We start from the raw sequence: 18065 nt of genomic DNA on the forward strand, positions 1-18065 counted from the left end.
AAATGTGCTGCACACATCTGGATATTTGGGTTAAACTGTTCTGGAACAGTGTTGTAAATACAACTTAACCACTGATTTGTAGTCGTGTCCTCTTTTGGAAGACCAAACAAAGTAGTTTCGCTTTCACAACGAAAAACACAGCGGCCTAGCGTGAGGGGAAGCCCCGGTTTAGCGTGCGCTAAGGCCAGGATAGAGTGAGCTGAGGCCGGGCTAGCGTGAGCCGAAGCCCCGGCTTAGCATGCGCTGAGGCCGGGATAGAGTGAGCTAAGGCGGCGGGGTCGAGGACGGCGCGCCCGGCGGATGCGACGAATGAGTGACAACCACATGTGACGACCCCGGGCTGGACTCCGCTTTGTCCACAGTGAAAGTTGATGTATTCCCTCAGCAACCAGCACCGATCAGCTCTAGGCATGACGAAACGGATATCGTCCTTTTTTGGAAGACCAAACAAAGTAGTTTCGCTTTCACAACGAAGCACACAGCGCCTTCACGACATGGCTGCAGCGTCAACAATACTACAGTGAGAATAAAAGTTACGCCTTCTTTCTTTGCGTGGACATTTGGGCGGTGTTATGCAAAACATACTTCCTACATAGTGAGGTAGATATGTGGGGGCGTGTTAGAACGAGCCATTTTAGGTAGGTGTGGCTGACTCTGAAATTTTATAAAGAATATCTCTTTGGATTTGAGACTTTACAGATCTTCTTTATGCACCAAGAGCTTGTAACACTCCAAAGAGAAAGGAAAAATTGAAATCGCATTATATAAACCCTTTAATGTTATATTCATTGCATACATATACTTCGTAGTAGACATCCTTAACTCCATTCTGCTGTCTGTTGTTCTGTTGTCGGTGTTTCTTTGTCTGAATATGGCGCTTATCACATGCTGTGTGGTATCTGCGTTTGGTATCGGGGCATTTTAACAAGTACGAGTACGAGTACGAGTACGAGTACAGGAGCTCAGTATCGGGCCCGATACTGATAACGGTATCGGTGCATCCCTAGTTATTATAACACTGTAATATAATAATTTATTATTATTTGTAGGGCTGGGCAAAAATATTGATTTTTCGATTAATATATTACTATTTAGCAGTCTTAAGAAGCAATGCTACTACTGCTAATAAATATTAATAAATCTTTATTTTTAAAGGAATAATCACATCTGTTTTCTTTTTAATTTTAACAGTAAACCTCTGTTGTGCAGCACTTTGTTTGCCAAAAAATAAAAGGGTTTAATTTTCATTTGATTAGGATAAATTAAATTAATGTGTTATGCCTTCATCTGATTACCAGAAAAATTAAGAACATTTTATAGGGCCCTATTATTGTTTAAAAAAGGACCCATACAAAAAAAAGTATAGGTTTAAAATACAGGCATGTGGCTTAATTTATTTTTATTAATTCACCATTTGTAAACTGATGTTTACTGTTAATTTTTTTGAAATATCAATAGCATTTGTATTAAAACTATATTCACTGAATGTAATCAAAAACATTCGAGAATCGAATCGAGAGCTTGCGAATCGAAATCGAATCGAATCGGGACATCTGAATTGATACCCAGCCCTAATTATTTGATTAAAATATTTGACATATTTTTACATTTGTACATTAATGTTAAATATTAAATTATTTAATTAATAATTAAAGTAGGACATTGTAATTAAAGTATATAAATAATTCAAATATATTGATTAATTATAATATTTATTTAAATATCAAATTTTTATATTAGTATTTTGTATTGTATTTGTAATCAGTTTTGTAGACAAATTTGAATTGTACATTTTAATTGTAATTTTAAACAAATTTTTTTATGTGCTGAATAATAAAGAAAAAATCTGCTTAATGTTCAGCTTAAGTAATTTTGTGGAAAAACATTCTTGATGTAGAAATTTAGCTGTTTTGTTACTGCCTCGTTATTCACAAATATATTCGGTCTTAGCATCTGTGAAATCTGTTGGTTAGCTGTAATCAAAAAATGCACACAGGGACCCTGTGTGTGCAAAATAATTGGTTAGTTTGTGCAATATGTTGTGTAAATATTTGCAATGGTTCAGTCTCATAAGCTGCTTAAGACAGGATAAATCTGTTTGTTTCATTATTTTACAATCAGTGATTCGTAGATTGTTCACTGCATTCTCTCTATATATATAGAGAGAGAGAGAGAGAAAGAGAGAGAGAGAGAGAGAGAATGTATAAACCTTTTTCAACATGCGAATCTATATCTTCTACACTGATTTAAACTGTCAAAACCATGTGTCTTCTGATTGGACAATTTGGACAGGTCATTCAGTCACCTGACATCTCTCTCATTGTCCCTCTGCTGCTTTTGTTTATACTGTAGCTCCAAATGGAGTCGGGGATAGCCATGACGTTTAATTTGCCATAATTCCACAGGACCTGCCCAAAGGCATTCCCATTTCCCGTGCTCTTCCCCTTCCCTTTCTTCTTCCAATTTAGCCCTGTAAGGAGCGTTATACAGTGGCAGACGAGCGGTTCATTATCCGGAGAGGCTATAGGCTGATGTGGGAAACAGTTAAGCAGGGGGCTGGAGGGTGTTCTGCCAGCACTCCTGCTCATCGATTATTTATGACAGTGTTGATTAGCTGTCACTTACCTCACCATCGTAGAAAGTCTCTCTGACGAGTGAAATATTAACCTTTCTCCCTCTGGGGAAACAGGTTAGCCACTCGCCACCTCTTTTGATGCGCCACATCGTGTTTATTTGACTTAAAATATGCAACATACACAATGGTATGCACAGCTGTTCTCTGGCGAGACTCTTCATGTGTGTGTTCGCTGATTAATTTTGTTAATGCTTTTATTACACATGATGAGCACGGTATATAATAACTGATGTGACTATTTTAAAGGGATAGTGCTGGAACAATAGTTAATGTCGAGGTATTAATGGCTGGCTGTGGAGTTTATGGCAAATTAAAAGCCTTTAATGTTCAACATGACCCACATACATTGCTAATGCACACCTTTGCACTGACACCCATCTTTGTTTAAAAGGCAAATCTATCTTGTGAAGTCATGTATGTCTTAAAAGAGCCTTCCGCAGAGTGTTTTTATAACCCACATCAGGCGTTAATACATGCGGGTACACACACACACACACACACACACACACACACTTCCCTTTCTTTTCATATGCATGTCTGTCACGCCTGTCACAGATCACAGTGGAGGGGCTGATCAGCATTGCATTAACAATGTCATCTGTTAAATAGTATCAGACCATATTGATCCAGCAGGGACTGTTCCAATGAATCAAGTATAATGTAAAAGCAGAATTATAAGAAGGCTTAGTCATCTGAGCCTTTTCTTTTCCCCATTTATATCAGAAACAAAACTGTACATTTCATGAGGGTCAGTAGCTGACTAGTTGACTATTTTTAGATAGGTTTGTTTGTTTATATTTTAGTCAGTGATTTTATTTATTCTAGTGAAACCCTCTGAAAAGTTGTATTTTAAATTAATTTTGTTTAAAATACTGCCAGTTTATTTTGTGATAATAACCATCTGTCTTTACAGTTACTAAGTATTTTTTGGTCACATTCGTTAAATTTAGGTGAAATTTTACATACAGAAAATGTTTGTCCATTGTCTATCATCAATAGTGTAGTGATGTATAAAACACCGCTCACACAGAAATCAATTTCAAACCAAGCAGCTTTTTGTTTGTCAGTGTAGTGACGTTTTTTTATCATTAATATGCTATTACAGATTTTGTTCATATTTTTTATTATATTTTATTTATATATTTTCTGTTTTCATTTTAATGTTAAAAATTTGTTTTTTTGTCCTTTTTATTCGATTTTTTCAATATTTCTATATAGTTTTTATTAAGTTTTATTTAGATTTAGTTATTTTAGTACTTAAGCTTTAAATGAAAATGACAAATGTTGCTTTGGCAAGTAGCTGTAATAAAATAGGTTTTATTTCAGGAAATGTTTATTTTATTTCAAATTATGTTTTCTTTTAATGGTTTTAGTTTTTGTTAATGATAGTAACCTTGGCAGCGATTCCATTTAACTTGAACCAGTGGCTAATTCGGTGTGGGGAAATCTTTCGCCCTCACACAAAATTTGCCCACAAAATTTCACTGGACAGTGGTAAATGTGATGGTTCATGAAACCATAAATGAACAGATTCAAAAACAAGTAACCAAGTTGGGTTTTGTTTTTGTTTTTTTATATATAATGAAATTTTGTGATTTTTTTTTGTATAATGAAATATTTTTTGCTGCTATTTCAGCTATTTTGCTGCTAAGATTTCAACTTGGCTAAATTACAGTGTATTCTGTATTTTTTAATAAAACATTTTTTTTTTGTAAGGTCTGCTGTAACTGCTGTAAATTTGTAAAAAAAAATTGCTCTATATGACATCATTCTGAACTAGATGTGCGAGTGATTATTTTTAGCTTGCATTCATGATTTTAAATAACATTTGGTTTGTTACACCGGCATTCATGCCTCAATTCTGAGGACTCCAATGAAAGATGCACATCCTCAAACAAAACTGTGCTTGCTGTGATAGACACGGCTTAATGGCAGAATCTATGCACCCGCCTCTCTCGCGGACAATGAATAATTAAACGCAGCGTCGTCTCCCACCTGAAATGGAGAATTCGCTGAAACAGAGGCAAATTTAACTTCTGTGACAAGAGACTTTTAAGCTAATAGCATAATTTAGTTTTGCAGTTGACTTATTTATGTCCTATCCGTCTTTGCTTCACAGATATGTGTACGAGTTGGAGGCCAACACCAGCGGCGGGAGCAGTCTCAGTGATAGATATGTCATTCAGACCCCCATCTCCTCCCCGGAAAGGATTCCTCCTCCGTATAATGTCAGCCTCCGTGGCCCTCGCTCCATCTTTGTTGCCTGGTCACCCCCAGGTAATGTTTACAACCTAATGCACTATGCAGCCTCTCTATTTAGCACTAAAGCAAGGCTGATTTATCCCTGCTCGGGCCTGCGAAAGTGACGGCACACGGGCAGGGATTTACGAGTGGCGTTATGTGTAATTTACCAGGAGCCCAACATGGTCGTAGTGTACATGCATCAGTGCGGGCCAGACATAGATTGGTCCTACCAATCAATTAACATTCAAACCTAAGTGACAGCTTTTCCTACCTCTAGTGTGATTTAGGGGAGAGTTGTTTGAGATGTGCTTGCCCTTCACCTGCGTGTGTTCTCCCATCACTGTCCAATCGTGTCCCATTCATTCTCTCCTTCTCCGCTGTTGCTGTGGAGTTGAGGTGAATTTCAGGTATTTGATGGTGTGTACCAATGCTGATCACGTGCATGTTGGTGCACGACAGCACACATAGGTTTATTTATTTGTTAACTGTATATTTATTTAGTGGCATTCCAGCTTTCTTGGTTGTACTCTGGATTAATCTTCTAAAAGCCCAAAAAGCTGAGATCAAGGGAAGACTGAATGGATAAGTCACCACACATAGAGCTTTTACAGGAAAAAATATGTACACTTATGGGGAAAGACTGAACCCCAAGTGCGTAAAGAAATCAGTGAAAGGTGGATGAGGAAGTATCATGGTTTGGGGGATGTTTTGTGCAGCAGGAGTTGGGCCTCTTATAGAGCTACATGGCAGGGTGAATGCAAATGTTTATCAGAACCTCCTTCAGCAACATGCAGTTCCTTCATTGCAAGCATCTCCCAATCAGCCTGCAATTTTCATGCAAGACAATGCCCCCTGTCACACTGCAAAATGGGCAAAGCAGTTCCTTGAAGCTGAAAACATTGAAATAATGAAATGGCCAGCCCAGAGTCCTGATCTGAAACCAACTGAAAATCTTTGGCAACAAAGTTATGGCTAAGAAACCCACTACGCTATGGAAGAGCCTGGAAGAAAAGTGGACCAAGATCACACCAGCGCAATATGAGAAACTAGCCGCAGATCAAAACAAGGGCCTCTACACTTCCTACTAATTTCTGACAGCTGTAACCCTCCACAATTTTAGTTGTAATCTTCTTTCGGGCTGCAGTGGTTACTGTTCTCTAATTTTGATCAGTGTTTTCCACAAAATAAAAGGTTTTGTTGAAATGCCTTGGTTATTTTGTAAAACATGTTTATATAACAGTGCTATACCCACGGCTAATATTCCTTCAAATTTTGAGCGATGAAGATTAATAATATTTCAGAAAAGTAAAGTATTTATAGATTGTTCTCTAATTTTGATCTCCACTGTATGTGTGTGTATGTATGTACAGTCAAACCAAAATGTATTCAGACACCTTCAACATTTCACACATTATCACAGATTATTTGCTATAGTTTAGAAAATGCTAATAAAATATGACAAGAACTCGGAGTTAAACTGTGTCGGAACAAATTCATCTTGATAATGTCATATAACACTTAAGCAAAACATGGTCAGGTCAAAGTGTATGAAGAATTTTTGGGTATAATATGTCACAGTTTACTTTATTTTGCTATCCTCACTTATATAAATGAACTATAGTGTCCTGCACCCACTAATTAAAATTATAAAAAATTATATCTGGTGTCTGAGTGTATATAGATGCTGTTTACTGCTGGCAGAAGCATTGCGATCCTCCATTTTTTGCTAGATAAATACTGCACTTATTTAAAACAAAATAATAATAAAAAAATTTTTTTTTTTTTTTTTTTAATATATATATATGATTTTTTTAAATAAAATTAGAGTGTGGTGTGAAACACAAAGGCAATGAACAGAAAATAACTTTTAAACAATTTTTTTTTTATCATTTTCTTGGAAGTCCCTTTTGTGGAGGCCATGTTGTCATCCAGAGTGTGTTGTCTTTGCAGTGGTCCTGCATGAACTTCTCATCATGTCATTTGCAGACTGCAGCCCACATGCCTACAATGATCAATCAGTCACTCTGTTTACACTCTGAGACTGCATCACCAGGCTCATCTGCACATCCCACGGTGCATGTGGACCGAACATTCTGCCACATGGAGAGCAAATGCAAACTCTCCTTCTCTTTCTCCCTATGGTATTAGCTGTGGTAGTTCATAGACTCAAGCACCCCAGACTGCTACCCAGCCCACCTGCTGCACATATGTGCACGAGAGCACATATGTGCAGCATCTACCCTTTGCATGTCAGATCTGTGTGTATGTGTTCAACTGGTCATGTGTCCAAAGCGAAGCGGTGTGGGTGGGTGAGTGAGTGTTAAAGCGTGTGCGTGCATATTCGCACACTCAAGAGTGATTTCACACACTACATTCAAGCGGTCCTGATTGTCTGCCTCAGATGGTCCATCTTTTGCTATTATTGCCCCATTATGCCTCTCTCCTGTGAGAGGATCCCCTTAAACAACCTCAATTACACCATAAGAGCCCTTAAACAGCCCTGATACCCACAGAAAACATTTACATAGCCCAGATCTTTTATTGACTTTACATTCAGAGAGAGGCAAGCGAAAAAATCTATGGCTTCAAACTACAATATCTCACGCTTGGTTAAGTCCGAATGGAGAAACGGGCACGGTTTTAAGCTGCACCTGTGCTTGATGGATCAGATCTGATAGCATGTTCCTTTTATTTTCCTTTGTGCCATTATTTTTTATTAGACTCTCATTCAAGTTGAAAGTGCAAAAACTCCAAAGTCAGTGATTAGTTGTAAATAATAGAACTTAGGGACCTGTGCGATTGAACTTCTCCGGCAGGAAGCTTTGATCAAAGCGCCGTCTAATTCCAGCGGGTTTTTGTGTCTCAGGCAAAAGACTACATCTGCTCAGGGAGACGCAATGAAGGAAGTTGAATAATTTAACTTTTTCATTTGTAAAGATAATCAGCCCGTTCTGAATACATCTCGGGTCTCATAAATGTTGAATAACCTATCAGCCTCCAGTTGCCGTAAATTATGAAAGGCGCTAGTGATGGGAATATTAACAAAGCGTGGATGCCGGGACTCTACATTCTTTAGTTCAAATGCATTACCGAAGACTGTGTGCGTGTCTGTGTGTTTCGGACAGAGGAGGGATAGACGGAATGGGGGAAGTGCCTGCTTGCCTAGAAGGATGTTGAATCAAGGGCAAAGCTTCCCAAAGTGTCAGATCCACTGTATGTCAGTACTTGCACTTTATTACGAGTAAATACGGCTCTTCATATATTGTGATTGTGGACTGGGTGAGCTGATTGTGTGTTTGTTTTCTTGGTGGGTTGGCACTAATCTTTTCGGTTAGTTTCTCAGTTTAGTTATTGGTTTAGTGAGTGGTTGCATTTGTGTCACGTTTCTACTATCATGTTTTTGCTTAAACAAGATATGATTGTATATCAGTTAGTAAAAAGAAGTAAATGTGACTTTATATTTCTGTTTCCCTTTAAGGTGTGTATAATTCAAGTGGCCCTTTGGAATATAACGTCCTGCTCAATGCAGGCACTGAGCGGCCCCTCATCCGCCCTGCTGGACCAGAGCACTTCCTGTTACTGCAAGGACTAGACCCCTACACCGTCTACCACATTCAAGTACAGGCCTGTCAGCCAGGTACTCTGAAACCTAAGCAGTGCAAAACTTAAGAAAATAGTCAAATAAAAGACGGATGAAAGAAGAAAATATAGAAAACAGAAACTGAAAAGATACGATTAGGGGCATAGATTTCATTTTAGGTATACAACAATCAGATAGTTTGAGTTAACTTTGTTGGAATTTCGCTGTTTGCAAATTTTTAAATATTTGGCTCTGTAAATGCTTAATGTATTTAAATCAGTATCCAAAATAAGGGGGGGAAGTCAAGGAAACGTATTTACAATTTGTCCTTTCTCTCTGTTTAAATATGTTGTATTAGTTGTGATTGTAGCTATATATCAAATGGTTTCATTTATATATTTGTATGTGCAGATGGTTGTGGTGTAGGACAGGGGGTGTCTGTTCGGACCCCTGAGGCTGTTCCGTTAGCTCAGGACCCTCCAGTTCTCACAGCTGCAGGTGCGACTGTTATCGAGGTCCGCTGGAGTCCGCCAAACAAACCCAACGGCCTCATCACTAGCTACTTCATATACAGGTACAAAGCACTCACTCTCACATACAGCCTAAATATTTACTTACTGTATCACCCCCTGATTTTGAAAATTGTAACATTTAAGTAAGGGATAATGCATGGCTAGCTGTGCAATAAAAATAATTTAATGCACGATGTGGAGGCCAAGAACCAGGCGACGCGAAGCTTATACTATGGTAATTTGCCAGCATTGACAACTTAAAGCTGTTTATTATGTTTGCAGCGCAATATTTGATTGGAAGGGTAAAAATTACAGTTATTTTCGTCAGTTATGGCTCATTAGCTCTATCATTCTGCCCGCTTCAAATCAGACACAGAGATAAATGAGTGTGGTAAGCCCACATTTATTTGAATGAATTATAGCGTTTTTTTTTATTAATTATCAATCGAGAGAGAGAAGAGAGAGAGAGATGACAGTTGTGTGTGTGAATTACCTGCATCTGCGTATCAATTTTTAATTTTTTTTCAATTTAAGAGTGCTTTATTGGCATGACAAAAATAATACATTTGTATTGCCAAAGCAATTGCAGCTGGACTGCTTACAAATAGTACACATATGTATTTACAGAAAGAATAATAATAATAATAATATATAAAAAGTATTAAGCATGTAGTGCAAAATTAATTACTAATGTATATAAACTAGAAATAAAAATAAAATAAGGGATTAGACATATTTACAGAAGCAAAATATACATCTAAGTAATATATAATAGAGTAATTTGGCATAATATAATGTAGATGTGCTGGAAACATCAGATCAGGGCAGGGTGAGTGTTTTCTCTTCTCTATGATAAAAAAACACACAGCAGTTCTTCTGTTCTCCTAACAGATACGGCAGTTTCTCCTGGTTTGAAAGAGTTTTAAATGTCTGATGGATCTGCTGTATTTTATCATAGAACACTGTCCATATATCGGTGTATTTGGGGCATTCCGTTTGAATGCAGTTAGAATGCTTCCCCTTCCCCTTCCCCTCTGCCTACCCCTTCCCCTTATCCCTTGAAACAGAGTGTCACATATATCAGAGATACACATATATCAGAGATCGCGCAGCTCACACATCCAGGAGCAAAGAAACTTGTCAACGCTGCCCCACGACTTTTATTAATAACAGTTTAAATACTGAATCACTACATTATATTTTCCAGCAACAAGAGGATAAAATCGCTGTTTCTGAAGTAAATTCACTCTAAAAAGAGAGACGCGCATACACGCAACTTTCATCTCTCTCTCGCTCTCGAATTGGCAATATTTGAAGGGTTTAGCGATTTATAATTATTGGGGGGACTAGCCCCCCTCAATGTCTATGGTGGTTATCGCCCTGATCAGACATGAAAATATGTTGTGGCATATATCGTGCCGTCTGTAATATGACGTTAGCAAACTTTAGCGATTTTTTGCAAACATTTCTTTGAGTAACATGACCGTAAATATGAACTCACGATTGAATGTAACATAAAGCAAATGATTACTTTTTGTTAAAATCTTTATCAAAGCCAAAAATTGCTTACATTTGTGTCTTTTTGTTCTCTCGGGCAGCCATGTTGCTGCTGAAGCCGGTTTACGCTGAGATAATTCATACCCCTTCGTTTGAAGTGTGGTCCCGAAAAATCTTCATTTGAAGGGCTATCTGGCCCTTCCCCTTACCCCTACCCCTCCAACCAAAAGAGAATCGAGACACCCCTACCCCTTCACGTGAATGCACGAAACGGAGGGGTAGGGGTGTCTAGATTCTCTTTTGGTTGGAGGGGTAGGGGTAAGGGGAAGGGCCAGATAGCCCTTCAAATGAAGATTTTTCGGGACCACACTTCAAACGAAAGGGGAAAGGGGAAGGGCTAAGGGGTAGAATTGGGATTGGGCCTAAGACATTTGGAAGGAGACATTTGGCACAGAAATGTTCACTGATAATTCAGCATTTCTGTTCATATGTTGCCTGGTAATTGATCCCATAACTTTGGCACTATAGTACCATTCTGTACTGTTTGAGCTACAGAAACGTCAATGAGTAAAAAAAAAAAAGACTCATCATTAAAAATTTGATGGAAATGAAGAATCATCAGAATAAGAATAGAATATTCATAGCTATATGTGACCCTGAACCACAAAAATAAGGGTCAATTTTTTGAAATTGAGATTTATACATTGCCCCTTTAAGGATGGCGTCAATATTGCCATATCAATTTGAGCCGGATTCAGACCCCGAGAATATTGAACAAGAGGATCACGCAGAACCTTTGCACGCACGGATATTGTAAGACATATTAGAGTGGTAACGTTATTGTTTTGTTTTTTTGGCTAAATCACGTTTTAGATAGGATATCAACAACCGCTTAAAAATAACTGCATTTACTATGTACAGATAAGTGCATATGTATTATTTTTATTGTTATTTAATTCTAACATTATAACATGAATTGCAGTGAAACTGTTATACAGTTGAATTTATTTATACCATAGTCCAGTGTTTCCCAGGCGCATATACTGTATATGCAAACTCATTCTCTGCCAGCTGTTGGAGTGGTAGAGATCAAGGGTTCCCCAGTAACGGCTGTACACAAAGCAGAGCTCCGCTCAAAATACACTGCTTTATCAGACATTACATGCAAGATTAAATGAAAATGACATCCAATTTTCTGAAGACAGTGGGTTTCCTTCAGAAATACAGTGATATAATGATATTATATAGTGATATTCTGTTTCAGTTTTTATAACCATTTTTTACTGTGTGTAAGTAAGTTGTTGTTTTTTAACGTGTGTTTGGCAGTGTTATTTTTTTTGGATTACTGATAAACTACTGTCATTTGATTTGTATTATTTGTATTTGTTATTTATTTTCATTTTAGTTACATTATGTCTGCCAGATTAAATGAAAATGACATCCAATTTTCTGAAGACAGTCGGTTTCCTTCAGAAATATAGTGATATAAAAACACTCAATGTATGGGAAACACTGTAGTCTCATAATTGAAGTGTAAATTCTGCAGATTACATCATTGTCCAGTATTGTACTGTCAGCAATGTAATATAAAAACTTTTCATAATTGTAACATACTGTACATATTTACATACATAATTATTCAGATGCATGTGTAATAACTTGCGAAAACTTGAGGCTATAGCAGCAGCACTTCTTCGTCATAGTCTTGTCTGATGCACTCAACCAAGTGTACTAACCACGACCTCGCCCCTCCCCACCCCCCAACCATTCGAATTTCCATAGGCAGGAATTATTTTAATGATATTCTAACGGACCGCTTTGTGATATCACAAAACCCGGAAAACAAACGCTGTAGTCCAAACGAGCCGTTCATTGTAGTTCTTGAAAAGGGATTTTTTTTTAAACGAAATATCTCCCTTTGGAGTGGACTTTGAGATTTGTAAGTTTGAAGATCTTTTTTATGCCCAAACATACAAACTACACACCGACTGAAATTCAAAAAGTTAAAAAGCATAATAGGACCCCTTTAAGACTGGTTTTGTGGTCCAGGGTTACAAATTATCATGACATCCAGTTGTCAGTACTTGAATAAAGTTGGTTCCCTTTCAGTCGGTCACTCTCGACGTCACGTCGGAGGACCGACGAATTGGGATCTCGCTTAGAGGGACCAATCTACTTCGAGTGTAAACTAAATGAGCCAATGCACATTGGCATGCGATTATTGCATCCAGCTGCTGCTGATCACAGCGTGAGTATAAGTAGGCAGCAGGTGCAGCGCATATTCAGCTTTTCGCTTCGGAGCCAAGCGGTTCTATCGTTCTGCTCTTGACCTTCTGCAGTAGTGATAAACTACAGTCAAGCACGCTCTTCGGTGGGCTCTCGTGCTGGTGGACGGCGCTTCAGCGGCGGTGGTTTTCCCGTGTCAAGTGGGTTGCACACAACAGGCTGCACTACCCCTGTGTGTGTTGCAGACAGCCATCTCCCCTGTGCGCTTCAGCACATTAAAAGAGCAATTTCCATTCTAAAAGAGCTTCACGGGTGGAACATCTTTTTAAAGACGAGTCTTTTTAAAGATGTCATACTATCCGTGCGATTCTGGGTGCGGTCGTTACCTGGCGCCGGGTGATGGTCACGATCGCTGCCTCTCGTGCCTGGGCATGAAGCACGCTCAGGTGGCTTTCGTGGATGACTCATGCCCCCGCAACCATCTCGGAGTTGTGGACCAGACTCCGTTACCTGCAAGGGGGCGGAGTGCCCGTGCCACTGCCTAGATCTGGGGTTCCCTCTGGCAGCAGCCGGGGGCGTCCTTTTTCTACCAGTGGGCGGACTGGTCTTACGGTCACGGTGAGGAATCCCCCTCGGGGGATGCCCGAACCCGCCGACGATCCACCGCGTCCCGAACCCTCAAGGTTGGACGATTGGTTTCTCGGGGTGGCGCGCGCTGGTTCTCAGGGCCCCACTCCAGTGCCTTTCTTCCCGGAGGTGCATGATGAGATCGTTGGGTCATGGACGGCACCTTTTACTGCCAGAAAGCGGCCCAGTGGCTCATCCTCCCTCACTACCCTCGATGGGGGTCCAGCGTGGGGGTACACGGGAGTCCCCTACGAGCGACGAAGGTTACGGCGCAGTCTCTGGGTGGTGCCATGTGCACTATGGTGGTCCAGGAGCGCCATCTCTGGCTGTGTCTGGCCGACATGCGCGAGACGGACAAGACAAGATTCTTGAACGCCCCCGTGTCCCAGACCGGCCTGTTCGGCGACACGGTGGAGAACTTCGCCCAGCAGTTCTCCGCCGCCCAAAAGCAGACTGAGGCCATCAGGTACATCCTGCCCCGGTGTGCAGCTGCTGCCGCCACCCGGCCGCCGCCGGCAGTGCCTCAGCCCGCTCGTCGCCGAGGGCGGCCCCCTGCCGCCGCCCCCACTCCCGCACAGCGCCCGCAGCAGCCTCCAGCAAAACTGCGCCGAGGAGTCAGCTGCAGGGCAGCCGCCCCGCCCGTCCAGGCCCCCGCCAGACCTGGTGGTAAGCGAAGGAGACGTCACGTCGCCACAGCTTCTGTACCACCGCTGAGCGGCCGGGTCGGCTCCTCAGCGAAAACCTGAATATGCGCTGCACCTGCTGCCTACTTATACTCACGCTGTGATCAGCAGCAGCTGGATGCAATAATCGCATGCCAATGTGCATTGGCTCCGTTAGTTTACACTCGAAGTAGATTGGTCCCTCTAAGCGAGATCCCAATTCGTCAGTCCTCCGACGTGACGTCTCCGTTCCCTCCTTCAGGGAACGAGGGTTACATACGTAACCGAGACGTTCCGTCAGCATAGGGACATTTAAAGACATATTTTGGCTCTTTGGACGTGTTACCTAGTACTATTTATTAGCACTCCTCTCTCAATCTCTGTAAATGCACTTCCATACAAAGATGCTGTCAGGCTCATGTCAGTGCAGAGCTTGCATGGGGATAAATGTGTGTGTAGATGTGAGTCCATGTCAGGGCATGTTTGAAAGGAAGGCCAAAAACGTAGTCGAACACAAACAATAATTATGCTGTGACCTTGAGGTGAACAGGCCAATCACTGCTGGTTACACTTGTCAACATTTCCTCTCTAGTTCCTGTCTAACTGACAGCAGGAAAACGCAGAATGGAGTGTGGAGTGCTTATGTGGATATCAGCTGTATATCAGTGACTGTGGTATCTGAGCGCAGAGAAGAGGGAGAGAGAGAGGCTGATCGGCAGCTCTAAATGGAAGATGACATTGCCCTGCTGACTTTGATTATTCCAAGCACATTCAGAGCTGTTTGAGAGCAATATGAAACAGAATGCCATGATGCTTGCACCCCGCACAGAGGAAATAAAGCTAAGACTGACATGGCACGATCACATCAGAATGCTTTACTCCGCTGTTACAGAAGCATCCTTCAAGGAGAACGGAGAGCGATGCACCAGGGAGTAGCTAACTCTATCATTACGCTGCCATCATTGCCCTTATGTTCGGAAACAACACAGCCGGCCGTGTTTGAACCTTTATTGCTGCACATCGTGAATGCCAATTTAAACATTCAGATTTGACTTGAAGGATTCCAGACAATGATCATATTAAACTATATATTGAGATGTCTTCCCAAAGTTTTCGCTCTTGGATGGCAGCAAAAACAGTGTTTACAGCTTCTACGCTAGTATGATTTTGTGTGTGTGTGTGTGTGTGTGTGCGTTAGCAGCAAGGTAAGATTTTAGTCAAGGGCAACGCGGCTTGTTGTCCAGTGTCATTCATATGCAAGGTCAGATCAGTCTAAGTCATAAATCTTAAGAAAATATTAGCATAGCCACAGATGCTGGTGCATTCCGACAAACGCATGACTGGATTTCATCTTAGCCCTGATTTGGGAGCGGGATAAACTCTGGCAAATATATCATATTCAGGGGGCAAAGAATTCACTCGTGGCTTAAAGGACTTGGTGTATTATTCTATCTGCTCATCTTAATACCAGCGATCAGTGCTGCGCTAAATGTAATCGGTTTAATGTGCTATTGTGTATGTATTCAGCTCATTGGAAGTTATCTGAAATTGTGAAGTGAGCGTCCCCTCCTCAGGGATGTTTGTCCTCCACGCATTTAACTTATATTACACAGGAGAATCCCACCTGAGATAGTCCTTTGCTGCTGTACAGAATTATTGTAAATCAGTTCCTAAGAATACATCCATGTTCATATTGCGTGCATACAGTTGCTGCAGATGCTAGCGAGACAATAAAAGCATTGATTAAGTTTTAACTCCTTATTCAGCTTGCTGTTACAGCCTCAAGATGCTGGACTTCTGAAATGGGTCATATCATGATAAATCAAATTCTTGTTGATGTTTTAAAGTAAAAGAGTTTGATTTATTGATATGTAAATAGATTGCATTGGAACTAATCAGCAAAAATGTCTCTGGATTTTTGACCTCATAAGGAGGAAGTAGGATAGATAGGATATATATTTCATTTTTAAAAATTGGAAAGCTCTTCCTGGCTATGTGTAGCACCTGCTGCTCTGCATGCCTGTCCAGTGAATCCTAGGTGTTATGAATTTATGTATAGGTAAGTATTTAAAAAAAAGTTTTTTTAAGAAGTCTCTTTTGCTCACAAAGGCTGCATTTATTTGTTTAAAAATGCCGTAAAAACAGTAATTTTGTGAAATATTATTACAATTTAAAATAACAATTTTCTTTTATATATTTGATATGTAATTAATTCCTGTGATGGCAAAGCGTTGTGTAAGTGAAGAAGTCCTGTTGCTCATTTTAGCTCATTTCTGTCTGTTAAAAGGTACAGCAGCAAAAATTAGCAATTTAATTGAAAAATTCATAGTGGGAAGTCTTGAAAAAAATTAATAACTTTACCGACATTTTTTAACCAGTGGAATAAAAGTAAATGGGGAAAAAAAGATGTCTTGTGCTCCAGATGCAGTGTCTGTATGTGTGTGGAAAAGACTGCTGATCGCAGCTGTGTGCTGTAGTTTAGCGCCATGGTGTGAGACGTTCTTCTCCCCTGCCAGTCTCTGTTTGGCTTTATTTTAATGCAGTGGGTGAGATTAGGCCGTTGCGGTGCGAGTGAGGCCGGCAGGGGCCACATTAGAGCGGTGAATGTCATTTTCTCCAGCAGCATGGAAGCCAGGCCTCTAATGTGGAGGAATTAACGAAGCTTGAGCAAAGCTCAGCGCTCTGCCCCTGCTCCTCATGCGTCTCTGTGTGCTCTTCCTCATCTCTGCATCCTTCCTTTGGCACCCCCACTATTTGTTTGTTTTGGGGCCTCATTTTTAACTTTGAAGGGTCTTTAAAGAAGATACTTTGTGTGTAATTTTACACATGTATTTCCTGTCTTTCATTAAATGGCAGATGAAGGATTTCTGTTTTTTCATGTAATCTTAATTCTGTCTCTTCCAGACGACCAACTGGAACTCAAGAGGAGCTGCTGGTGTTCATCTGGACCGAAGGTCCCCTAGAGTTCACCGATGCCTCAGATTCCCTTCTACCGTTCAGTGAATATGAATACAGAGTCACTGCCGACAACTCTAAAGGCTCTGCCTTCAGCTCCTGGACCTCTGTCCGAACTCTAGAGGCAGAACCGCAGGGAATGGATGCGCCCTCGGCCCGCCCTGCCAGTGCCTACTCTCTTCTGCTGAGCTGGACCCAGCCTAGCATGCCAAACGGAGGGATCTCCAAGTACAGAGTGGTGTACCAGAAACTACTCAACGATCCTACGTTCAACTCCACAACTGTTACTGCTCTTACAGTTCTGGTAATACTCTTTTCTCCCATCAATTTGATATGCTGTCCATACATTCTGTGAGAAGTTATAAATGAACCATGTGCAAAGAAGCAAGACGTTTGAGTAATGTTTCATGAAATAGCACCCACAAAAAAGATTTTGCACAAATCTGTCAAATTAATAAAGAGGCAACTCTTTTTTTTCCCCATTATTAGACAGAAACCAGAATTAAAGAAACAGTTATCTGTGATAACATCATAACATCAAAGAACAATTAAACACATCAATAGCTGTAGTCATTTTGTCACAATAAATTAGATAAGTTGTCACAATGGCAATTAAATAGCCTATTGTAGACTTTTCAGCAAAAGGTTATTAATAATGAAACACAAAACAATATATTACACAAAACAAATATAAACATAATATTTAATTAATAAATTGTATACACTACTGTTTAAAAGTTTGGGTTCAGTAAGATTTTTTTTTAATTAATAGTTTTATTTTCACTTTTACGGGGTAATGTGACCCTACTGCTGACAAAAAACTTTTTAAGAGATATTAAAATAGATAACATTTATTTTAAATTGTAATAATACTTCACAATATTGCTGTTTTTAGTGTAGTTTTGATCATGTAAATGCAGCTTTGATAAACGTAATGTTTAAAAAAATGAATAAATAAAAATAAAAAAGATATTACAGACTGAACCTTTGAACAGTAAATTCATAAACATTTAAAATGCTTGACAAAATGCAGAAAACACCCTTGTCTGAAAACAGAGTTAGGCTTTCAGTTAAAATCTTTAACTCAAATTATAGTTGTTAAGTATAGTTAGATTGTTTGCTTAGAT

At 39.9% G+C, this 18065-nt stretch overlaps 1 protein-coding gene across 1 annotated transcript in view; it reads left to right on the forward strand.

Annotated features, from left to right (window-relative positions):
* Positions 1-18065, forward strand: part of LOC107583304 (Usher syndrome 2A (autosomal recessive, mild)) — a 227522-nt gene that overhangs the window by 187142 nt on the left and 22315 nt on the right. The window contains exons 57-60 of the mRNA XM_016269485.1: positions 4755-4912; positions 8358-8516; positions 8871-9033; positions 16888-17242. Of these exons, the coding sequence (XP_016124971.1) occupies positions 4755-4912; positions 8358-8516; positions 8871-9033; positions 16888-17242 (835 nt within the window). The remainder of the gene's footprint in view (positions 1-4754; positions 4913-8357; positions 8517-8870; positions 9034-16887; positions 17243-18065) is intronic.

This window comes from Sinocyclocheilus grahami, unplaced genomic scaffold (genome assembly GCF_001515645.1).
Source record: "Sinocyclocheilus grahami isolate Dianchi unplaced genomic scaffold, SAMN03320097.WGS_v1.1 scaffold4.1, whole genome shotgun sequence".
Classification (NCBI taxonomy): Eukaryota; Metazoa; Chordata; class Actinopteri; order Cypriniformes; family Cyprinidae; genus Sinocyclocheilus; species Sinocyclocheilus grahami.